Below are 26287 nucleotides of genomic sequence, written 5' to 3' on the forward strand. Positions count from 1 at the left end.
TCACTGTATGAAACCATTTTCACTGACTTCAAGGGTTTGGGGAAGAAAACATGTTTATCCTTGACAGATAATGGTGTTTTTCCACGTCTTACAGGAACCTTCCCAAGTCTTTTTTTCCCTATAAAAACAAAGTAAATTATAGGAATAGAGACCTTCTGAACTAAAGTTGATGAAGTGTACTGGTTTTCTAGAGTACTTTCTGAGAAAATGCTGTGTAGCATTTCCAGTCATGAAACTTGCATGAAAGGATACCACAGCATGGCTAGCGTCTGTACTTCCCCATACTCCAGAGATGTTATTATGAGATAAAACTATTGAAAACAGATTACATTTGGAGATATATTTCCATGGCAGACTATTCTGTGTTTCTATGGAAATGGGACTTATTTCTCTTAACCCCAGTATCAATATCCCACGGGTAGAAACTCTGGATACAAAATGTGGGATGGATATTATGCTCTAACTGGTGTCTTTTTGTTTTTCTGCTCCTTGCAATTAAACCAGTATATTTGTCTTTCTTTCTTTTTCTCTTTCTTTCTTTCCTTTTTTTTTTTTTTTTTTTTTTTTGAGACAGGGTCTCTCTCTGTCATCCAGGCTGGAGTCCAGTGGCACAAACACAGCTCACTGCAGCCTTGACCTCCTGGGCTCAAGTGATCCTCTTGCCTCAGCCTCCCAAGTAGCTGGGACCACAGGAACACACCACCACACCTGGCTAATTTTTTAAAATTTCCTGTAGAGATGGGGTCTTGCCATGTTGCCCAGGCTAGTCTCAAACTCCTGGGCTCAAGTAGACCTCCTACCTCAGCCTCCTGAAGTTCTGGGGTTGCAGGCATAAGCCACAGTGCTCAGCCTTTGTTTTCCTTTTAGTTTTTTGTGTGATAGTTATCATCTGACATGGTGATATGCCTCCTAATAGCATTTTTTATTTAAAAATACATTTTATAAATTTGTTGAAAATGTATACACATTCTGCTGGAAAATTTTTGAGATGTTAGTTTATTTAAGTTTTATAAATCAAGTCTATCTTATTAGTCAAATATTCAGTCACCTATTGGCCTGGGTTGGGAGTTGCTTCGTCTCTTAAAGGTAACTTTGATTATTTCTAATTAGAACATAGTATGATAAATTTATTCATTAGATGCCCACTTATTAAGCACTCTCTAGATACAAGATACTTTCCAAGATACAAATTAAGTTGGGTCTTAAAGGATGAATAAGACTTTTGATCAATAATGATAGTGATGATTACAATAATAGCTAGCATTAAAGGAGCAATTCCTTTGTGTCCAAGCACTATGCAAAGTCATATCTCATGTTATACGACAACTTGAGAGATAGGCACAGAATAATGCGAAGGTGCTGATGTTTGACTGATGGCTTCTAGTCCTGGTTTTATCACTTACTGGTCATGTAAACGTAACCTACCCCCCCCCCCATTTTGAATATATTGATAGGAACTTCCTCCAGGCACTAGTAGGAGAAATAGGTGAGATAATACAGTCTGATACTATCTGCTTTGAATATGGTAAACATTCAATAAATGTTAACTGCTATACTTTTCCTTATTGTATAGATGAAGACATTGAAGCTCAGAGAAGCTAAATAACTTCCCTACATTTAGAAAGTGGTGTGAGCCCAGATTTGAACTGAGTCAGTGTGACTGCAGAGTCTGGGTTCCCAACCATGAAGGATTCTAAGGAAGAGTACCAGTAGACGCAAGGGCATGTGGGGTGGGAGGAGGCCAGTGTTGAAGAACACAGCTGAGTGCATGCAGGGAGAGGAGGCTGCATTCAGTTCCAGGCCATTTATGGGGGCCTTGGGAGACCTTGGAAAGAAACTGAGATGTTTTCCTGGAAATCAATGGAAAATAACCTGTTCTTCAGTTATTTTGTATTTAAATGAAACAAGACATCTCTTCATTTACCTTTGACTTAAACTGTCTTCTAAGCTAGTACTGTATTTTCAGTGAAGAAATATGAACTAGATGTTCAAATGGGAGACTCCTCAAAGATTTGGGAGATTGCAGAAGAGATCTCCTAGGCACTAAATACTGAAACCGTTTTGTTTGTTTGTTTGTTAAACCACATCTGGGGTCCAAGCATAGAACTCTGTCTTCTCACTGCTCTGGAATTTTTTGATTCAAGCATTCTGATTTCAACTAGCAAGGTTCACTGGGACTATAAGGTGTATAAAACCTATTAAGGGGACTAGATATTTTATAATTTCTAGCCAGCGTATCTTCTCCTTGCTGGGCAATTGAGGGAAGAAGTCAAATTACAGAGATTGCTTGGGAAATATGAAACCAAAATAAGCATGGAGAGTCATATAATTCAAGCAGGGCCAACTTTCTATGCACATGACCTCAGGGTTCCATGCTTATGAGAAGCCCATGCTTGGTTTAATCCTTTAATGTTGAAGTTCTTAACATTTTTAGAACAAGGTCTACACATTTTCATTGTACATTGGGCCCCAGAAGTTGCGTACTCGGTCCTAGATTCATGAATTTGATGATACCATGTCACAATTTTTCATGTGTCTGTCAGCTGTTTCATAGTAAGTAGATCTCTGTTACTGGGACTTCAGGTTTGTTCCTTAATCCAGTGGATCCCTGCAACTGGACAGTACCTAAAATCGTCCTGCCAGCAAATATACCTCTGACACCATTCTCCTGACTCTTGAAACACCACTTCTTTAGCCTGTTTGTATAGTCATTTAAATACTGTTCTGCGTCCCTATTTTTAAGTTCACTTTGTGTATTTATAATTGGACCATTACTTATTTAATAGATGAACTCTCTGAGAGAACCCATGTTTCCTAATTTTTTGAGAAGTATTTCGTATATTACCTATATGTCGATGAAATAAATATTAAGTTTGAAATTTACATGAGGGTGGGATTGTCAGAGCCAACTGGATGATAATAGAACCAAAACCATTTTGGTAGTATAGAGAATTGTGGTTACAAAGCAAGCAGTCATTAGGGTGATAAACCAGCTGAATCCTGGCAAATATGCTGTTCAAGAAACAATGAAAAGAGGACTTCGGTGAGAGTCAAGGACACATGCTCACAGACACATGCTTTTTAAATTTTTAACCCATCACTATCACTGGTCAGACCCTTTCTAGAGTTTTTAATCCTTGGCAATTTGAAGAACAAGGAGGTAGTTTACAGGAAAGCAGCAACGATGATTGATGACCGGATAGTGGGGGATTGTAGAAGAAAGGCTAACATACATAAAATGTTATTTTTTCTGGGGAACAAGAAAAGTAACTAATAGAAGCTTAGAGTCTTTAAGCACATAAAAGTTTTTAAAATGAGTTTTGTGAGTAGATTTACCCCGTGTTAGTAATGGACATATGATATGAAATTTCAACATAAAGAATTTGCAGGAAATAATGATAGACACTTGGATTATGCAATCATAGAAATGTTAAAATATTATTTGTGCATGTTTTTATTGTAATAGCTTTTACCTATCTGTATTTGTTTAGGATATGAATGTGTGATTTAAAAACCAAAGGCCCATCAATCAAAACACTTCCCACCTGCTCTCTCTTAAGGGACTATCAAAGTAGTAAATTAAATGAAACCAACATTGTTTTACTACTTACCCATCATAAAATATTACTGGTTCCAGGTGAGTGCCTATTTACAAGGGAGCTTTGAAGATTTAATAGGGATTTTAAGTGAATGGAATACCATGTAATGAAAAATTTTACATCGTAAACAAAATTGAAAGGTAAACTGGCAAAAAATAAATTTGCAAGAATAAGACAACTTCAATATATTTAAAATAAAAAGTACTTATACATGTTAATAAGAAACACTAAAAACAAAGTGAAAAAGAAGGGCAGAGTATGAACAGACACTTTACTGGAGAAGTAAAAATAGCTCATAAAAATATTGTCAATATCATGGCCGGGTGCGGTGGCTCACACCTGTAATCCCAGCACTTTGGGAGGCCGACGCGGGTGGATCACGAGGTCAGGAGATCGAGACCATCCTGGTTAACATGGTGAAACCCTGTCTCTACTAAAACTACAAAAAATTAGCCCAGGCGTGGTGGCGGGCGCCTGTAGTCCCAGCTACTTGGGAGGCTGAGGCAGGAGAATGGCATGAACCCGGGAGGTGGAGCTTGCAGTGAGCCGGCCACTGTACTCTAGCCTGGGCGACAGTGTGAGACTCAGTCTGAAAAAAAACAAAAGGTATGGAGAGAGAGAGAGAGAGAGAGAGAGAGAGAGAATGTGTCAATATCACTAGTAATAATTGAAGTTTAAACAGGATATAATTTTATATGTAAAATTAGTAATGATTAGAAATAACAGTATTGGGACTATGCAAAGACAGCCTATACTTTCGTATGTGTGGAACGGGAGAATGCTACACCATTTACCAGATGGCTGAATATACTATGAAATATTATTCAACCATATGAATTTTCTTTATTTGTCTTTATGGATTACAATTAGAGAAAGTTGCTCTTAAGAAAAATAGTCACTGAAAATATCAGAAACAAAATTGTGTGTTAGGCATTGTGAATTGACATATATTTGTTAACATACAGAGAGAGAGAGAGAGAGAGAGAGAGAGAGAAGACTGGAGGGAAAGCACCAAAGTTTAATCCTTTTGAAGTTTTGTTCATTTTTTCCTCTCTCTAACACACAGACACACTACAGACACAATTTGCTGGAGGGATCTGGGGGAGTTTATAATCCTCACATCTTGCCCCTACAGTTTTTGCTTGGAAACCATAAACACCAAAAGTAGTAAAGTACAAAAGTGGCCGTTAGGTCTGGGAGTATTAGGTTGAGGACTGACTTTGGAAACCCAGTATTGCCAATGGTCACAGCAACCTGGATTTTTGGGTCCAGTCCTAATTTCAAAACTTGTGTTCCATTATTTGCCATAAGTATGCTCAATATATTTCAATTTTTGATTTATGAACAAGTCATAGTTTTATGTGCTTATATTTTAGGTGCTTTTGGAAGGCCTTTTGTGCTAAATTTATAAATTTAAAACTAACTCACAAAGACTGTCTACAATTAGAGATAAGACCCAGAATGTCAACTATTTCTAGAAAAGAGGTACCACACCACTTATAACAGTGAGGAAGGAGCAAGGACCCCAGCTTTCTTGTCTTCAGACCCCAATTAGTGAGGCATCATTCTATGTTGGTTTAATATACCCACAATCATAATTATAAATCTTGACATTTAGATGCTCCCAAAGTCAACACCTATCCCATCAGGGTTGGCCATATTATCACTAGTTAAGGAGATATAGAGCAATTAAAAGCTAAAGGAAAAGGTTAGCACTTCCACTCAGACAGAAGGAGTTCAGCAGCTAAACCTACCTGCAGTTTCAGTGTTAATTTTTTTAAATATCGGCTTTGAAGCCTTGTCATCCATGACAGGGGAGTCTAAATGGAATATTTAAGAGAAGTGCTTCCTCATCCTTCAATCAGGCTGTATGCTGACCTTTCTGTAGTCTCCACCAGTTGCTCAGCTGTCATGAAATGCTGGAGAAGGTAGAACATCATTGGACCTGTCATGAGGTCAATCAGCGGGAGCGTAGGCCAATTTGCTAAATGTGTTCATGCTAAAGAGTCAGTTCCCTAACCAGTCTGGTGAAATGTAGTACCAATTAATCACCAGCTAATTTTCAGGGGGTTGTGACCTTCTCCATATTTGCAGTCCACTCGCTACCTTACCTGGCCTTGGGGGATCTCTGGCCTGGAATATGAGGCCACCCCAGGACATATGAAGCTGCCAAAACTTGTGTAATAGGCTATCAAGGTGGCAGGCCAGGGGACAATTATGCCCACTGCATATCCTCTGACCAGCACTGACCTAGTTTAGTCAAAACATTCAGTGTGGTTTGCAAACCCTAAAGATACTCATATAGCTCAAGTATATGCAAAATCTATCTCTTTGAAATGTTTAATGATATAGTAAGATATTGTTTTTTTCTATCAACCTGTCAGTTCTTGATCTGTCTTTAGAAGGTGGTGGCTTTGTCACCATTCTCTGCAGAGGTTTATTATCTGAGAGCTGTTGAGTTGTCTTAAAAGCAGAAAAGTTCTTTTACAAAATAGTCTGCTCTATTTGTAGCCAAGTCTCATAAATTAAAATACTTGTCAAAATAAATGAATAGTATGTTTGTTATATTCATGACTTAAAATCACATTTGATTGCTTACTCATTAATCCACAAAATTAAGCAATACACCCTGGATTGCAGTCATTAGTACAAATAAGCAGCGTTCTTCTAACAGTCAGCCATCGTGGAGAACACTGTACAGTTGTGTTTGTTTCAAAACTAGGTATGTTAATGCACAAATTTGTTTTACAATTTCAAAATAATTCGTCTGGAAGAAAATCAAATACGTATATGTAGTCCACCAGGAGACAAAGTTGGAATCATAATATTACTAAGTAGATTTTAGATGTGGCAATTGTTAAATGCAATTTTACATTGAACCTCACAGATGGACAGAAGCTATTTTGCTGTGCATAGGAATGTATGTGGCATGAAGATGACCTTTATCCCTAACAGGATGGAAAAGTCAGGAGTTAGGGAGATGGTGTTCACACTGAAGTAAAGATATCCATATGACAGAGGCTTTGTTCTCCTGTTTGGATATAGCAGAAAATGTAGATCATTCATTTACCTAAGGAATTTTTTCCCACGTGCCAAGTAACGTACTTGGAGCTTGGAATATAAAGTCAGTTGTACTTCAGTTTTTTCATCTGTAAAATGGGAATAACAGTGGATTTATCGTAGGATTTCTTATGAGTATGAAACAAAATAATACATTTCAGCACTTAATATGGTGCCTAGCACATAGTAAGGGCTATATAAGTATTTGATAAATATTTTTAATGATGTGACCCATAGTTTCAAGTAGCTTACTGTTGACATATAGGTAGGGACAAGTATACCAAAGACCCTCCTGCTATGTGACAGGTGATGATACAGTCATGGATGTAGCACTGTGGGATACTGGGGAGCCTGGTGCAGATAATTATGGCAGACTTAAACTTTATTTCGAAAGTCTTGACAATGTATGATGAAGAACTTGAAGCTGGGCCAAGACCACACCCAGATCTGTATGCTGAAAAGACCACTTTGGCAATAGTGTTATGGTTAAATGTCAGGGGGCCAGATTGGAAGTCAGAAGCACACCCAGGCCCTTGCCATGCTCCTTGGGCGTATTTAATTGTTGGAGAATGATCTTTGCAGAAATAAACCAGCCTTAGGTTCCAATAAGTTATTGCCTTCAAGGATTTCTTGACATACCTATGGATAGCAGTGGCAGCTTTATGCTTTGGCTGAGAGATTGCCGAAGAGTATGTTTCTGAGACGATTCTATCTTTGGTTTGGTTAGAGAGTAGAAGTTGTAGGGAAGGAAGGAAAATGAAATGGAGCTAGTTAAATAATATTGAATATGGATGTTACAATATTGTAAATATATGTAGTGCTTTATAATTTAGAAATATTTTCCATATACTATTTTATGTCTTCTAGTGTTGGATATACTTGCTTCAAATAGAATATTCTTTAAAAAATGCAGGTAAGATGTATATAATTTAGTTAAGATTAACTTGAAGAAAAACTACTTGTGTGTGTGTGTGTGTGTGTGTGTGTGTGTGTTAGTGTATATGTGTGTCCACGCATTTTAAATATCCCAGCTTGTCTTGTGTCTTCATTTCCTCCTAAGATTTTCAAAGCCCTTGAGATTGGAAAGAATTAGTCTATGTAGCTAGTGATACATTGGGGAAATGGCTAGTGAGGCCACCTAGTAAATTGGGATCATCTTTGAGAATTTTCCAGACAGTTTAACTCAAGTATTTTATCTTCCACCTTTGCATGTGTCTGTTTTGTTTTTGTTTTTTTTTAATTATGTGCGATTCATGGGAAGCAAGAATGTTATTGACAAGGCAGGTATATTGAGTTTTTAAACTTTCTGACGTTCATGTTATTCTGTGATGCTTGAAACTTCTCCCTGCTTTGTTCTGACTTGCTTTTTCCATAGTTAATCTCTAGATATCTCTAGGAGAAGGGCTTTATGGATGCCACTTGACCTCCATGACACCCTTTGCCCTACCACTGCTAGAGATGGTGAAGGGCACAGAGACAAGGGCTCCTCAGGCCTCCCCTTTGTATATTAGATGTGAGCTGTGAGTGTTGTTTAATGAATAGTGAGTGATTATCCCTAAAGAAAGTAAATAATACAGCAGACACAAATTCAAAATTTTCTTCAACTTGTCAAGGGATAACATATCATCTTTGAAATTTTAATTCAAGTCAGAGAAGAAAATGTGATTCAATATAAGATGGGTTTAATGTGTATCTGCCTTCTTTAGGAACATACTACATAATTTAAAAGAAGTAAATGTATATTTGACTGAAATATGGGTGGTTATTTAATAGGGCATATTTTTGTTATTATGGGACAATTCAAGCAGATGCGTCTTTAAAAAGTGATCAGGATAAATGGGGTTTTCAGTACAGTTGAATAAATCATGTTATTTTCTTCAGAATAATGCTTAAAGCTGTAAAGTTTATAAAGGTTCCTGTTACGGATTTTCAGTTTGGGGAGGAAATGAAAATAGGTTTATCTCATTTACTGACTGTCAGTTGAACTGTCTGAGAATCAGAGCTGTTATGTCCCTGCTTTGATGATGCTAGAGCTGATGCTTGCATCTGATGAAGATGCTAATGTGGGCCTGCTAATTTTTAAAATCTGGATTAAATGCTTTTAGCTAGCTGTCAAAATCCTATGAAGGAAGAGACCATACTTTGAAACCTTTGTTTAAAGTGGCATAAAAATCAGCTCACATAGCCTATTGTTATGTAGTTACAAGCAGATGCATACATTTAAATGAAATTCTGCAGTTTCATTCCCTTCCCAAAGGTGATAATGTGTTTTTCTCTACTTGTGAAATTGTTGTAATTTCACAGTCTTACTTAGATTTAATTGTGTTTATTAAGATTTGAGACAAATGATTCCAATTTTATTTTATAGGATACTGGGTTTTTTTTTTTCTGTCTTTTAATTTAACTTGATAGTTGGTAACACGGAATACGTAGGAAACAGTAAAAAATATCAATACATTGTTTAGTTCAACAATTTAACCCAAAGAACTCAATGTGGCAAATGAGCCTTTCTTAGTACTACATTAGTTCACTTGACATGTAATTAAAATAGAGCCACATATTTCTCAGTGTAATCACTAATAAAAATGCCATTATAAATACAGTTTATTGTACTCTGTAGCATTTGGATGATTCTTTTTTATTTTCTACATAGGCGAAAGATAATAGCATCAGATTATAAAAATTCAGGCTATAAAAATGACAGAATGCTACAGGTTGGCAACAGAATAAACCACACCATGAATATTGAGAGACTCTGCAATAAATGTTCTTCATGGCATTTATTGTTAAAATATTTACTTGTCGGCATAGAAGCTGAAGGCATTGGTATATTGCTTCAAGTTATGGTCGGCAAAGACCAGACAGCACAAACCGTGTACTGCTAGGCAGAAGAGTGGTACAGTACTGTATTGTCTAAGGGTTGTGTGTTCTTGTATGATGAAGAACAAGAATAAAAGAAAAGCAGAAATTACCTATTGGTTGTGTTTGATCTTGGTACTTTTTGTGTTCCTCTGTCAGTCCTGTGATGAAGAGATTAAAGAGAAACAACAAAGTAAAAGCAGAATAGAGATAAACAAGTCAAGTGGGACTCAGTCTGGAAGCCAGAGAATGATAGCTATGGTAGGAAAAGAAATTCAATTTAACCTTGTGTGCCAGCCTCTATGCTCAGCATTTGGGCATGTTAGGGATATATCAAGGAAGTTAGTATTCTACCCCATTCCTTCTCACTCCCTAAAATACTCACATGTTCACACATATCTTTACTAGTGATATTGATCATAATAACCTTAGTGTTTTAGAATAAAAACAGATCTGAGTCCTGGAAGGGATATTGATGGAGTGAAATTGCAGAGTACATGGCTCTTTTGATCAGATCTGTTATTCAGGGTCATGGATGTTGTAAATTATCCAAAGTTCTTTTTAAATTATTTTATTTTATTTTATTTTACTTTAAGTTCTGGGATACATGTGCAGAACATGCAGGTTTGTTACATAGGTATACATGTGCCATGGTGGTTTGCTACACCTATCAACCCATCATCTAGGCTTTTAGCTCCACGTGCATTCGGTATTTGTCCTGATGCCCTCCCTCCCCTTTCCCCCCACCCCCCAACAGTCCCCGGTGTATGATGTTCCCCCTCCTTGTGTCCATGTGTTCTCATTGTTCAGCTCCCACTTACGAGTGAGAACATGTGGTGTTTGGTTTTCTGTTTCTATGTTAGTTTGCTGAGGATGATGGTTTCCAGCTTCATCCACGTTCCTGCAAAGGATATGAACTCATTCTCTTTTATGGCTGCATAGTATTCCATGGTGTATATGTGCCACATTTTCTTTATCCAGTCTATCATTGATGGGCATTTGGGTTGGTTCCAAGTCTCTACTATTGTAAATAGTGCTGCGTTAAACATGTGTGTGCATGTGTCTTTATAGAAGAATGATTTATATTCCTGTGGGTATATACCCAGTAATGGCATTGCTGGGTCAGATGGTATTTCTGGTTCTAGATCCTTGAGGAATTGCCACACTGTCTTCCACAATGGCTTAACTAATTTACATTCCCACCAACAGTGTGAAAGTGTTTCTTTGTTGTTCTTGTTGACTTTTCTATTCTTTTTACCTTTACAAGGTAAAGGAATGAGAAAAATATGGAATGACTTTCTAAAATAAGGTTTATGGATATCACTTTTTTTCTAGGAGAATCCTAGTTTCAGATGTTCCTTTCAGATCACCCGTGGGTAACGCAGGGGTAAATGCATACACTTAACGAAGCTAGTGCCTAATCTTTGAATTCGGAACACCAGTTAGCCTTGGCAATTAATATCTAGTTATTGAAAGTAATTCACACATACCGTGTTAATTTATTTATTTCCATGTGTTTTCCTAAATCCTGTTTAGAAGGTAGATGTGTTCCTGAGAAATACACTACACCTCTTTCTCTCAAACAGGGGTACCCAAATCATGAGATAAACATCTCACTTTCTTGTTGCCTTAATCATACAATCTTTTCATATTGAAAAGAAGTACAGAAAGCTGGTAGGGTCTAAAATGTGAAATTTTCATGACTTTGAAAATAAAGTTGGGCACTTCAGTGTTGAGCTTATGACATACCTCTTCAGGCTGTGTCTCCACTTGCTCTGGAGTTTTATTCACATTTGTCCTTAAGCTACTTTAAGGGACACTTTTAAAAAGCTTCACAATAGATAAAGTGGTGTATTGGCAGATAGCTGGGTGAGGGAGTGCCTGGGACAGATTGTGAACCCCACCACCTCTCCATTCAGCCTGCATCCTGCTTCATCCAGTGACCAAATGGGCTGACTCCCCCTTTTGAAAGTGAGCCTGAAAAGGAAAGAGAAGATAGATAATCTCCATTTTTGGAGTATGATGGGGCAGAAGCAATTTCCCCCAGTGTTGAATAAAAAAGGAGGAATTTATCTGCCATAATTTCCAAAGCCAAACCAACAATAATGATGATGATGATACCCCGAGCATCTTAAGATTAAACATGGATCATTTATACACATTCATTTAATTAAAAAAATTGAATGTTCTATAAACACATGAAAAATCTAGGTATCTTTTGTGGCTCTATTAGATTTTAGTATCTGTTTTCCCTCATATTTCACTGATTTTTTTCAGCAAATATATATCGAGCACCTATGATGGTGTATTCACTCTTCGAGCCAATGGGGATACACAATCAACAACAAACTCAGGGTTCTCATGGAGCTTACATTCTAGTGAGGTGCGGAGACCGGCGATAAAATAAGAAGAGCCGTGGTGCTGACAGGATGATACACATGATATAAAGTAAAACAAAGGAGGGGAATACAGGGAGTAATGAAGATGCTGCAATTTAGTGTAGCCACAGAAAGCCTGGCATTTGATTAAAGATCTGAAAGATCGAGGAACAAGCCTTGCAGGTGTCTGGTGGAAGACTGTTTGTGGCAGAGAGAACAGAAAATGCAAGGACCCTGAGGGGGGTGTAAAGACAATAGTGCAGCTGGGCAGCTGGATGGAGTACTGAAAACAAGGGGTGGGATCAGTAGAACACGTGGTCAGAAATAAGAGCAAGTGATCATATGGGCCATTGCAGAGACTTAGACTTTTCTTAAAGTGAGGTGGGTAAGTATTACAGGAGTCTCCTCAGAGGAGACACATGATCCAATTCATGTTAGCAAGGTCGGTCTGGCTGCTGTGTTGCGCGCAGGGGGAAGAGGCAGTGAGTAGAAACAAGGGGACTAGTCAGGAGGCTGTTAAGAAACACATAGTAGCTGGGTCCAAATTGTTGACAGTGGAGGTCGTGAGAAGTGGTCAAATAGAGTGTATGTATGAGAGACAGAGGGAGAGGGGAGGGAGAGAGAGTTGAAGGATTGCTGCAAGGTGTTTGACCTGAGCAACTTAGAAGGATGAATTACCATTAATTGGGATGTAAAGAACTGTGGAAAGAGCTTTGGAAGGTCACTTTTACCATTTTTGACTTGTTAGATTAGGAAATGAGCCTGGAGTTACAGAAGGGCTGGGTTGCACCACTTAAAATTTTGAATTTATCAGCCTATAGAGTTATATTAACCCGTGAAACAGATAATATCACTAAACAAATTTAGACATATGCTCTTCAACATTTTTGGAGACCAAATCCAGAAGAAGAAGAAGAAAAAACAAAAGAAAACTTGATGGAGGGCCCAGAGAAATAAGCGTAAACCAAGAGACTGGTACCCTGGAATCCAAGTGCAGAAGGTACTTTGAGAAGGCAGTGATCACCTGTGTCCTGAAGTGAAGCCAGAGAAGCCCCTTTAGATTTAGGAATCTAGAGACTGTTTTTGATCTTGATAAGAACAGTTTCAGTGGAGTTGAGGGGTGAGAGCCTGACTAGAGTGGCTTCATTAAAGAATGGGAGGAGAGATATTGGAAACTGCTGTGTAGACAGCTCTTTCAAATTTTTGCTTCAGAGGGGAGGCAAAACATGGGATGGGACCTGTGGTAAGTGGATCCTGAGAAAGTCATTGGTTTGTTTGGTGGGAGAACTTGTAGCATATTCATAGACTGACCTTCCTGTGTCTATCTGGGGATTAGATGCTTAAATACTGACAGAGGTCTTGAGGGAACAGGAGTTTTGACTGGAAGTAAAGATCGTGTGAACAGATCATTTTGGATTATGGGGTCTCATGGAAATGCCAGCACTGCAGTAGGTGGCACGAGGACACTGGCATCATAGAAGGAGACTGGAGGGCAGACGAGAAGGAGAGAGAAGGCAGCAGAGGTATCATCCAGTCCAACATTGCCGGTTTGCACTTTGTGTAGGGTGTAGGTTACTGCAGCCCCTGACGTGTCAGTGAAAGTTCTCCCACATGCCATACAAGTTTAAGTGAAACCTTAACACAAAAGCTTTTTAAATAGAACTCCCTCTTTCATGTTTAACACATCTCTGTGGGAAAGATAACTTTGAATGGGTTTAAAGGCAAGGAGGGAAGGCCATTTCCATGCACAGGATTCTTTAAAAACCAGCATGCCTTCTGTTGAGGGACTAGAAGAGTGGTTTATGTTAATTAACGAGTCTCTGTAACACTGTCTTCTGAGGAGTCTGCTACCCAGGAATGTAGGTGTTCAGATGACTGAAGTAATCTATTTAACAAGGACCTGCAACATATGATTCAAACCAATTATCAATGTTGAAACAAGCGTAAGTCTGTGTATATTGTAGATGTTGAGATGAACACTGGACGCAGAGAGTCTGTTCAGCAAGCAACCGTGAGAGCTGTGACACATCAGCAGCTGGTCCTCTTCTTCTAGGAGTAGAGACTTTTTCATCCATTCAGGATAACTAGGTGCTAACTGGGAAACAGTCTCAGCAATTGATTTTAATCAAAGAGCTTATGAGATTTGGGGAGCATCAGGTCTTGCTATTATAATCTTCAAGAAAAGTGATGTATTGCCTGTGTCTCCAAAAAGTGGAGTTCACATTCTTTAGGGCATAACACCCTTATGGACAAATTACAGACATTCTTCAGTGTAGCCTCTCTTTTTATAGTTTTCTTTTTGGAAAACAGCTACAGTAGAGGAAAATACTTTCTCTGGATTGGAAATTTAAAAGACTAGATTCCACTACTAGCTACCATTTAGTCAGTGACCTTGGGAAACAAAATTTCAGAGCTACTCTGTTCTACCATTTGATAAATAGGTATAATATTCTTACTGCATACACTGTATACTTGTGTGGATAAAATGTGTGGAAAACAGTAAAGTATCTTAAGAAAAAAATATTTATTTTATGAGTTATCACTTTTAAGTTTTTGTATTATACTTCTAGTTGATGTTCTATTTTTTCTTGTTTTTCCAATATTTAAGGTACATGAGGGTTATACTGAGTTAAGGATGTCATATGAAAGAAGAGTAAGATAAAACTCTTAACTTACACTAAGCTGTTCATAGTACCAATATGATATGCCATTGCCTAGTTGATAGGTATGTTAAATGTTAAAATGAACATTACTAATATGTGTCAGAATTCATGAATACACAAAATTGAAGTTATTATATAACAGAAATAGTGATGAAAATCACACATCCACCATATTAAAAAACTGATTTCATTTTCCTTTTCAAGATTTAAAGTGTTAAACTCATTCTGGCTGGATGATGAGAAAGATATAGTTCTACTGATTCTTTTTATACTAGGATAATCTTTCATTATTAATCTATTTAAGTCTTATCTCAAATAAGTTCATCAGTGCTGCCAGTTGCAAATAGAAAATGCATGTGCTCAATTTCAAGAATTAAAAATAATGCCTTGGGAGTAGCATTTCTTTTCTGTGGCAAGAGGATTGTTGGATTTTCCAATTAAAGAAGTCTCCATACTGGAAATGAGTAGTTAATTATGAAAATTATTTTTGAATGGCCAATTTGCATATCCCTAATTGTATTCATTTCTTTTGAAAGACCGAACTTGAAATTTATGATGTTTTGATTGGTTAACCCTGCACTTCTGTTATTATTACTATCGCCAACAGTGTTCCCCTATGAATGGGGCTTTGAGTGTCTTTCCTGAATAAATGCTTGAATCATAAGTAGGTTTGTTTTACTTAATGAACAGAAAATATCTAAAGATGTACAACCGGTTTTTACATTTACACACATTGCATTTTTTGGAATGACAGTAGCGTCCCTGAGCTGCCTCGTGTACTCACATTTGGACTTTTCTACATCAGCTGATGAGAAACCCATGAAGTTTCTGAATGTTGGTGCTGTCTGTTGGCCAAAAGTGCAGTTTCAGCAGAGCTGTCCTCACTGCCTATACAGTAGTGTCTGTGTGATTACTTGAATTTTTAAAGATATCTTGTCCTTATTTCAATGAAAAAAATGACTTGGAAATGGACAATTAAGAGTTTTCATATTAACGGTGAAAAGCATACTTCTCACGTAAAATAAAATTGACATATAATTAGATTAAAAGTAATGAAGTTGAGTTGTATTGGACTAAGCATTCCATTGGACTTAAACCAGTCAACACAGAGTCAATCATGAAGGAAAAGAACAAAATTAAAGACATGTACAAAAATGGGATACCTATTTATACAAGATAAGCACAAATTGTATATAAGTAGACACGCAATGTATGTATGTATATATGTATGTAGAGTGTATCTACAGGGACAGATACAATTAGGGATCTTGTAATGTGTTTTAGGTCTCTGAGACTGGAATACCCTCCCTATACTATTTAAGTCTATTCAACGCATATTCAACTTTCATTTTTGGAAGCACTCTTTAATAAAGAGACAATGAAGTCCTTTTAGGCATATTAGGGAAGGTGGGGTAGTGGGAAGGGGAAGCAGCCATTTCATTCCTTTAAGAGAGTGAGCCAAAATTGGTTCTCTTTTTCAGTAATAGACAAAATAAACAAATGAATAAACCAGTATTATTTCTTGACCATAGTGCTTATAGACATAATATTATTGAAAAATTAAGAGTTGTGGTATAGTAACATTAACGTTTTAAGTTTGATGAGGCGATTTTCTTTGAAACCAAATAAAGATCTCATTCAGCTAGATAGTGTCCGTGTGGTATGCATGTCCTACAAACTAATTAGTGTTGTTGGATTTGTTTGTAGCTGATTGCTGTGTTTGAAGAACAAGAACCACTCCACAAGATTGAGAGCCCCAGTGGAAACCCTGCAGAACGGCAGAGCCCAGATGCTTTTGAGACAGAAGTGGCTTCCCAACTGGCTGCATTTAAACCAATTGGTGGGGAGATTGAAGTAACCCCTTCTGCTCTAAAACTAGGTATGTGTAATGTTTATGGTATTCTTTTCACCTGATTGAAGATTCATCATCTTATTGATTAGGTGTTGTTTCTTCTTTGTGACTTTTATCCTGTTAATATTTTTATATTGTGGTTTATCTTTTCTTTAAATTATTTTTGTACATAGCTCTTTGCAGCTGCTGTTGCTTAGGTAAGTGGATGCAGCTTTTTCTTCAACTGAAGGTGAATCAGAATTGTATGCCCTTGAAGTAACACGGGGGAGTCAGATGCTAAATGTTGAAGTGTGCCTATATCATATGAGTATAACTTTTTTTAAAAGTTCCTGAAAAAAAGTCATTTGGGAAAAGCCAAAGTTTGTCAAAGAATCCATGCTAGAAATAAAGGTCACTTTATTTTCTTAGCCTCCATCTTTTTCTCCCTAGGCTATAATCTAAGAATCTGGGGGAAATGTTTTGAAGTTAGTTTTGAAATTCTTTTCTGATTATTTATTCAGACAAGACAATTCATCCAGTAATTTTGCTTACAATTATTTTTCATTGTATTTGTAGAATGAGAAAGTAAATATTATTCTAAAGTTTCAATCAGTTTACAACTCCAAGAGAAATAACATGTCTGTTTTGCTGATACCTCCTAAAGATAAATTTAGCTCAATTTAACAGCATGAAGTTTTTGAAAATCCACTAATATCCTGGTATTTCAAACAACTTTTTATGCCTGTGGAATGTTTGTGCAACATTTGGAGACTGCTTAGAGCACCTGTTATGAGGGAAATCTCAAGCTAGAAGAACAGAGGTTTATTCCACTTTGCAAAGGTCAGCTTCTTCTTCTTTTAAAGCAAAACATATGCTTAAAATGGTTAGAATTGTACATAGTACTCATTTTTCCATTTAAAATATATACTGTAAAGTTAAACGTACATACTCTAATGCTAACAATCCGTATTTTGTACTGATTTTCAGAAAAGTATCTGTAGTGGCCCTTTTAAAATAAACCAAATGGAAGTTAATGACCTATAGTCTTCGTGGGTTTTCCTCTGTCTTTTGGAACCAATCTAGTGAAGCAAGTCTGCTGGCACGTGGCTGCTGGAGGGCTTTGTGGCAGCTTCTCTTCATCTGAAGCCAGCCTTGTGGCTTCAGCAACCTTACAGCCCCATCATTCATTTGCATAATGGATGCCTTTTTATCCATTATGCAAATGGTATGAGAGGAAAATTAGGCAATAAGGGAAGACGAAAGGAGAAAATTGCTCTTGCTTGTTTTAATATTCTATTTATAAGCAAGCACTGTGGTCTTCAAATGACTGAACCTCAGAGTACTTCTGTGCTGGAGAATTTGTTTTCACCTCTCTCTTATGAGTGTTCTCAGGGAAAAAAGTTTGTTTTCTTCAGCTTTTTTGTTGTAATATTGGAACAACATAATATTGAATGCAAGAAAAAAAAATCAGCTGAGATTCCCCTTCTTTGAAAGTGGACGTTTTACTTCTTCCATAATGATTTTTGATAAGTCAGAGAAAACAATATTTATTACATGAGTACACACCAAATAAATCCCTTACTCATAATAACTAATTTAAGCCTCATCATACTTAGTCAGTTTTTATTATTTTTATCTTTTCAGAGTTGAGGAATAGGCACAGAGAAGTTTAGTAACTCAGCAGAAATCACAAAGCTATTAGTTGTCAGAGCCAGAATTTGAACTCTTGCTGGCTGCAGTGTGAGGAACCATTTTGCTGTGCTGCCTCTGATATGCAGTTCCTAAAACGGCCAACTAATATAACTGTTTTGGGGTTTACTTTGAGAATATATGCCAAAATCCTGAAAATCCTAAACTCCTTGGTCTACAATCTCATTTCACTTAGTACCAGATTAAATGATGAGACTAGCTCACTTTTAGGTGGGAAACATTGCCTTCCAACCATTTGGCCTGAAACCTTGGCATCACCTCCAGTCCCAGCGTTTCCTTCTACCTCCCCCACTCTGTCAGCTCTTCAGCTTCCTCATCCACAGCCACCACAGCAGGCCAGAGCTTTGCCATCAATTAGACTATTACAGAGGCCTCAGACTGACCTCTTTGTTTACAATGTCTGCTTTCTCCAGTCCCTGCTGTTGCCAGAGCTGCCTTTCTAAATCACAAATCTGATTATATAATATAACTCCCCTGCTTAACGACCTTCACTGGCTTCCCATCACCCTGAGAACCATATCCAAACTCGTTAGCAAGCTGATGCAGATGGTTCCTCTGAATCAGCAGGAGAAATGTGGGCAAGGATGAATGATGTAAAAAAATCATCCCTTACCCACCTTCATGGTTCTAGCAATTTGAGTACTTTGCATTTCTGGAACTTAAAAAGCAAAGAAAAAACGTATTTGTCAGGTTTTTCAGATAGAGAGGTTAAAGAAGGAAGCAACACAGCCAGCTTTGGTCTCCACCCATTCTGTCTCCTTGTTGGCTCTGGGGCAGGATGTGGCCATAGGCTATGCACCTCTAGGTGGAGAGATGTGGTTGGCAGTAGAGGCGGTATTCGTGGCACTGCTGGGAGTGGGACCTGGCCATGCTGTCTGGTCCACCCTGAAAGTCTGCTTAAGTGAAGAATGGGAGGGGCAGTGAGAGGAGTTTTGCACCACCTGTGCCCCAGCAGTTCCTCCTAACAGGGTGCTTATGACGGGCCAGCCATTGAACTCTCACCCTTCATCTCCCTTCCCCAGTCAGCTCCTGTAGGCCATTGGAACTGGTTGTACTTTTCACAGCTCATTCACCCAACCTGGTACAACAGAAATAGGGCTTAAATTTTACTAGTTTTCTCACTCCGAAGGCCATTTTCTTAAGAAAATAGCAAATTTAATCTTCATTGGCTCATGTTGCTTTGCTTAATTAAGCAGACACAATTCAACAAATATTAGGAATCAAGAGACTTTTGTGGTTACATCACGTTGAGCACCCAAAATTTATGTTTTTCTGGTATCTGATATCAAAAGATACTCAATGTTCAGTATAATTTTTATATTTTTTTCCTACACAAGATAACCATCAACAATATTCTATTAAAAACCAACAACCACCTTCTGTATATAATACATACATACAGAGGTGGACCTCTCCCATTCTTTCTTTATCTTCCGGGATGTAATTCTTACACATGCATATTCATATTCCCAGGCCCTTCATGATGTAGCTGCTTCCTCTCTGCCCACCTTTATTGCTGGCCACTCTTTCACAGTCACCTTAACCTGCAGCCACTGTGAACCACTCGCCATTCCAAATTTACTACTTTCAGATACCTGTGCCTTTGCGGATACTGTTCTCTCTACCTGGCTTACTCCTTTGTCTCTTATGTAGTGAACTCATATGCACCTTTTAAGTTCAAGCTCAAATATGACCTTGTTCATGAAGCCTTGTCCAAATCTTTAAAACAGTACAGTAAGCATACAATAAGTATTATTTCTTAATTCTTCATCTAACAATCAAGGGTTACAAAGATGAACAGCAGACATCTACCGACATAAAGGGGTTCATAATCTCATACCCTATAAGCTAATGGGGTATGTATTTTTCATTTGTAAGATGAGTTTTAAATCAAGTGGGCAACCACATAATTCCAACCTCATTCATCTAAATTATTTCTTATCATTTATTTTCTAATGGATTTTCTAATGTAATGCTGAATGACTAAGCCCTGACTCAGCCCTAAGTAGCAAATCACTTTCACACTTTAAGATTCTGTGACTCTGAAATCGGCCAAAGCATGTTACCATATAGTACAGAGATTGCTGGCCTGAGAGTTCGTTTAAATGATGAGCTGCGGTAACCAAAATACCAGGCAAAATTGGAAAGAATCATAGATCCAATAGATCACGTGATCTATTTGGACTTAAGAATCATCTAGTTCAAGAATTTTCCAAGTCTTCTCTGTGAAACCCCACGGTTCTTCTGAGCATGTATTAGGGTTTCAATGGATGCTTGATTCTAGTTAATAAATAACACTTATTGAGCGCTTAAGTTCCACATGCTATTTAAATTTGTTCATTCTCCATCTCTGGACAAATAGGATTCGTTATGCTAGTATAGAAGAAAGGGTGCAGAAGTCTATAAAGTAGCCAATAAACAAAATCCCAATGCTTATCTACCCCAAAACCTCACCTCCACTCAAAAGACCTATGCATGCCTCAGAAAAAGTTTTGTGAAATGCTGACCTAGAAATACACAGTTCCGCAGAATTTTATAATTAGCAATTGTCTAGGTAATCAACATTATTTAACAAATGAGCAAATAAAAGCTTAAATTCAATGTGTACTCTGATGTTGAATAAGGAACTAGAACTGGAAGCCAGATCTCTCAGCTTCTAGAACAGTGCTTGTTCAGTTACATGACTTTTTAAAAATTAATTATAGATTTCAATTATCCATATATTTTAGGTACTATATGTGATAGCACCTCACGTCTTTTTGGAATTGAGTAGAGTGTAAATTAATAAATAGATACTATGCATAGCTATAAATCAAAAGCTACTGAGAGAACAAATACCAGAAAATGGAGGTGGAGAAAATGTCTTTTAAATCCTATAAGTTTCAGAAATGAGTTTGCTTCCGTCTTCTTATCGTCTCATCGTGTGTGTGTGTGTGTGTTTGTGTGTGTAGGAAAGTTCCACTAAAACCAATGTTCTAATGGGATCCGTAGGTATGGGGATTTTTTAAAAATAATGTGGATATTTTAATACACTTTTTGATTTTTTAAATATGTACATATAGGGCCATCTGTAAAAAAGACAAATTAGTGAGGAAAATTATTTTGAAGTTTAGGAGGGTAGGAGTCTCCCGGCCCTTCCTCTGACTAGTCCCTGCGCTGCCTTCATGATTAGCACCTAACCACCTACTGTTCCCTAAGAGGCTTTTTGTGGCCATAGCCCAGGGTTGGCCCAACCCAGTCTTTGTCCCTTGAGAGTCAGTGATATGGAGCTAGTTCGAGACCCTGCAGTATTCGATCTAGCTGTGTGATCAGGGTAAGTCATGTAACCTATCTCTATCAGAACCAAATTTTTCCAAACAAAAAATAAATCAGGACAAATCTGGGACACATTCTAGCGAAGTAAAAATTGAAAACCAAGGCTATCCAGGTCACTCCTTGATGTATCACCACCATCTCTCCCTGGGCCAGTTTCCTCATCTATAAAATAAGCTGTCCTTTTTCCAGTGGACCATGATGGTTCTATGAGTGTTTTGTTAATACCAAACTGAATTTGGATCCAACTGCATGCCTCAGCCAGTTTCCCTCCTAGGGCCTCAATTAATTAGTAGTTTTTTACTTTGTATCTTTTGATAATTTTTCTCAGTACTTCTTGATTGAAATTTGCTGATTTGGGTTCAAGGTTTCATGGGAAAATATTTATTTCGTGAAATTATTTTAGTAATGTAATTTAAGTAGTGTTTCAGGATAAAAAGTACTTTAAACTTGGCTGTTACCATGCTTGTGATCTAGATTACCTTGATATAAAGTAATCTGATTAAAGTTTGGCGTTGAAGTGGTATTAGCTTTATTCTCCTCTTGTATGTTAAACTTTGAAGATGAGCTACTTTCTATTTGAAAGTGATTCTTGTTTTTGAGACTTGAAAGCTCAAAGGTGCCTCAGATGCTTTATTGTTTCCATGTGTGTTTGTGCTTCTTCAAAACCGAAATGGAAATTATGATTATGTGTTTGTTATAATATCATTATTTTCAAAACACTGAGTTCTCTTTATTTGCAGTGGCGTTCAGTGAATACTGTGTAGCTATAGATCCCTGATGAAAAATGTGACCATTTTCTATCTGATTTTGACTAATTTACTGCATAAAGGAAACATATGGGAACATTTTTCTCAATTTTTAACCAAACCAAATCCCTTTATGGCACTGATCTTCAGGAAAACATAAAGAAAGGGGAAGTTTATTCCTTTAATTAGGCTGCCGTGTGTAAGTAGCTGCTGTGCCCATAATGTGAGTTTAAGTATTGGCATCTGATCCTAGACAAACACACTCACACCACACACATAGCAGAACTAAAGCTCAGGGTCGGGTTATGCTTCTGATGAAGCCTTTGAATTCTGACTACAAAGCATATAAGCATGTGAGGGTTCCTTGTTGTTGGAAGCTCTTTGCTGTAGGCTGTGAAACCCAGAGTTAAAATTACCCAGAGTTAAAACTGCTTAGATGAATCCATAAGTTACAATTTGGTCATTGAGTTTCATCCTATTTGTTTCCTATTGAGGCTGATTATTCAAAAGTTAGCAGTTACAGAATAGCTTTTCTTTCTTTTCTTTTTCCTTCCCTGGGAGTCTGGTATTTTTTTCCCATCAAGGCTTAAATGAATAATGTTATAATTAGCTATGGTAACCTTGCTAGGGGATCATCAATCAGTCATAGCCATATAGTCAACAAAGTGTGTGCTTGCTTTCTGGTGTGACTATAACTAAATCAGGGCTAAGGAGGCTACAGTGTTACTATCCCATTTTGAGCACCACTCTTCTTTTGCTACTGTTTTCTTTTTTTAATTTTGCTTTTTTTTTTTTTTTTTTTTTTTTTTGTAGCAATGGGTCTTGCTATGTTGCTTAGGCTGATCATGAACTCCTGGCCTCAAGCAGTCCTCCTGCCTCAGCCTCTCAAAGCATGAACCACCACGCCTTGGCTGTTTTGATTTTTATTTTAGATGTTGTTTTCAGAGTAGTGAAAAAGTAGCTCTGTGGGAAAATGGCAGGTTATTCGTTGAATATTTAAAATTAGCTTAGTACTTTATAAAAGGGCCGGTGGTACCAGTTAAAGAATAAAGTCAACACCTAAAGACAAGTAGCCCCTAAAAACTATGAAAAGGTAATTACCATATAGGAGTAATTTTTGTTTGTATTAAGTAAAGCTATGAGTAATATTTTAAATATACAATTTTGAATATGCCTGGCATTACCTCCTTTTGCAGATGAATATATATAGGCCTCATAGTTGATCACGTCCTACCATTTTATAAAATTAAAATGATTAGGTTTGCTTGAAGACATGCTATAGTTTTATAAATGCATTTAAATGAAATATTTATTAAATTATATAGTGTTAGACTTCAGAAAAATAAAAATTACCACCATCCTGACAGAACTTGTATTTTCATTTTTTTTGTTTTATATTCAGTTAACTTTTGTATTTTAGTCTTATTTCAATTTCCTTTTTTTTTCCACCTGCTTCAGTTACCCTTTTGTCTCTTTAATTTTGTGTGCTATATCTGATGGCTAAGTTTAGTACCTTAGTTGGTTGTACTCAAATAAAATAGAAAATTATTGAAAGGAATTTACATGTAACCTTTTAACCAAAAATGTAAGATACTACATACAACCATGCTCTCATTTTTGTTCTTTTTCCAGCTGTATTTTCTAAGTTGATTATGTGACCTCTAAAAAAACACAGAGTTCACCATCTCCCCTTTGGCCTCTTACCAATGCCGGACCCACACTGAGACGGAGTCTGCAGATCCTCTAATAAACAAACGGAATGAAAGGTCACCTTTCCTACTGTTCACTTGGTATTAGACCCCTGGGTTTTTAAGCCTCTTTTGCAGATTGCTTTTAATAGTAAGTCCAGTGAAGCCATGTTTGCAGAGGCCTAGTCCCTAAGTAGTGAAAATATTTTCAGCACTGCTATCATATTCAGCTTCTTGTAGTTCCCTCAACCACTGATAAAATGATTTGCAGTTTGTCCTTTTAATAAAGGGGAGGAAAAAAACCAAGCCATGCACCTCTGGCCTCTTCCCCATGCCCCCACCAGTAAAACCTCCATCGTCCTGCCTTGCAGCCAGTCCCCAGCTCACTCTTCTGTTTCAGGTACTCTGAGGCAGCTGAAACGCAGCCACACAGAATTGCCCTCTGTTCTGTAAATACAAGTACTGCTTTTCACAGCCTAATAAGGTTTAACATGTCTATTACAAAATGCCTTTAAATTACTTATCTGTATTAAAAATTTGTTGAAGATATGACTTAGATTTTTTATTTATACATTTTCATCTTTGGGACCATAAAATAAATTACATTTTCTCACAAATTTCTAATCATACCTAAATAAATTATTTATAGTAACCATGCTGATTTTCTTTTGCAGTTTGCAATTCAGGAATCTTGTTAACAATTTAATATATGGTAAAGCTCTTTTTGCACTGACAATGTAAATGTAACGTTTAGTCTTTGAGATATTTTTTTCTCTCTGAGTGTGTGTGTGTGATTTTTTTTAAATTTTCTTTCCACCCAGATGGGCAGGCAAAAAAAAAAAAAAAAAAAAAAAATCCACTAATTTAATTATTTACAGAAGATCCATCTTAAGGACAAGTCACTCAGAGTTGGACATGCTTTCGTGACTGGCTTAGGATTTTCTCATTTGCTTTATCTGATAAAACCATATGATGAATTATGCCTCAATATATACACATTTGGTTATTTACTTTTTTTGTATCTTATTTGAAATTTTACTAAGATCTTGATTTGGCCCAGCGAAAGTAGGAAATACTGAAACAGCTTGATCTGTTCATTCTCACACCCCGAAGTGATAAGGAAAGGTGACAGCCTTTGCTCAGCAATGGCCATAAAAGAAGTCATCTCTTTTTTGCTTACCCTTTTTTTGTTAAATGTTTACCAGATAAAAGACAAAGACCTCCCAGATATCACCACCACACCCTGTCAATTTATCTTTGAAACAATGTATTCATCATATGGTACAAAGAAAACAGTGCTCATCCTGTTTATTCATTGGCTTAATGGGAAAATGTTGATCGCTATCAGAAAATACAAATAACTTTCTGTAAAATACAAGTAACTTTCTAAAAATATCAGAATAAATTCTGATTACTAATCTGTATAAATATGAGACTCTCTGCCAGACTCTTCAGACATCTTTACAGATGGAAGAAATTTGGAACTTTGGCAGGGGTTTGGTGTGTAAAATTAGAGGAAAGGAAATTATGTGGTACATCTTACTTTCTTTATTTTCTTTTTGTTTAAAAGGAAGACTTGACTATGGTTACATAATGTATGTTTGTGGAATATGGTGTGATCGGGGAAAATGGGTAGGCTTATTACCTTATCACAACCGATTTAAAATCATAACACTTACATTTGGTGTTTTAAGATAATATTGACTAAAATAAGCCAGAACTTCAATGTCCATATCAGTTTAAACTGTTGGAAAGAAAGTCGTTTTTATATTTTTTTTATACTATTTGACCTAAAAAATGGCATAGATAGCAACAAACTGAATGGCCTTGTGTCATTTGGTTCTCTGTATAATTGTGATGATCAATTAAACTCTACTAGTGTTTTTAAAACAAATAGACTTTTTACCCCAGAGATCTGAAAGCATGAGGAAAACTTCTTGTTTTAGTCACAGTTCAGGGATAATGTCCTTTGACCTCAAGACTTTAGCTTGGTGTTACAGTGAACTGCCCTTATGGCAGAGTTCAGCATTTGCTCAGCTACCATCTGCTCTTTTTAGATGATTGGTCTTAACGATGCAGTTATGAAAATCAGTCTATCAGGTGTCAGTGCCAGAGAAAATGGTGGCATGCCTGTCACTCCCTTCAGTTAATCAATAATTATTTATTGATAGCCCAGTAGATTAAAAGCATTACGCTAGGCTTCCAGAGGACTATAAAATAATGCACATCACAAATTCATTCCCAAGTAGCTTGCAATCGAGTTGACTTAAAATAAATTACTGGATGAGTCTGTTAACTTGGCTAGGATTCCAAGCCAAGTTATATATTTTTATCATATATAACGATTGTTCTAATATTACAGAGTACACAATTATCAAACCTTATATTGAAGAAAGATCTTACCTCATAATAAATTTGTACGCTCACAGATTCCTCAA

At 37.0% G+C, this 26287-nt stretch overlaps 1 protein-coding gene across 14 annotated transcripts in view; it reads left to right on the plus strand.

Annotated features, from left to right (window-relative positions):
- Nucleotides 1–26287, plus strand: part of PARD3B (par-3 family cell polarity regulator beta) — a 1095492-nt gene that overhangs the window by 414573 nt on the left and 654632 nt on the right. For all 14 annotated transcript variants that reach the window (XR_002516428.2, XR_002516429.2, XR_002516430.2 and 11 more), the window contains exon 3: nucleotides 16267–16438. Coding sequence is in view for 11 of the 14 variants with exons in the window: in XM_021924389.2 (XP_021780081.1) it covers nucleotides 16267–16438 (172 nt within the window). In the remaining 3 variants the exon portion in view is untranslated. The remainder of the gene's footprint in view (nucleotides 1–16266; nucleotides 16439–26287) is intronic.

Source organism: Papio anubis, chromosome 10 (assembly GCF_008728515.1).
Source record: "Papio anubis isolate 15944 chromosome 10, Panubis1.0, whole genome shotgun sequence".
In the NCBI taxonomy this organism is placed as follows: Eukaryota; Metazoa; Chordata; class Mammalia; order Primates; family Cercopithecidae; genus Papio; species Papio anubis.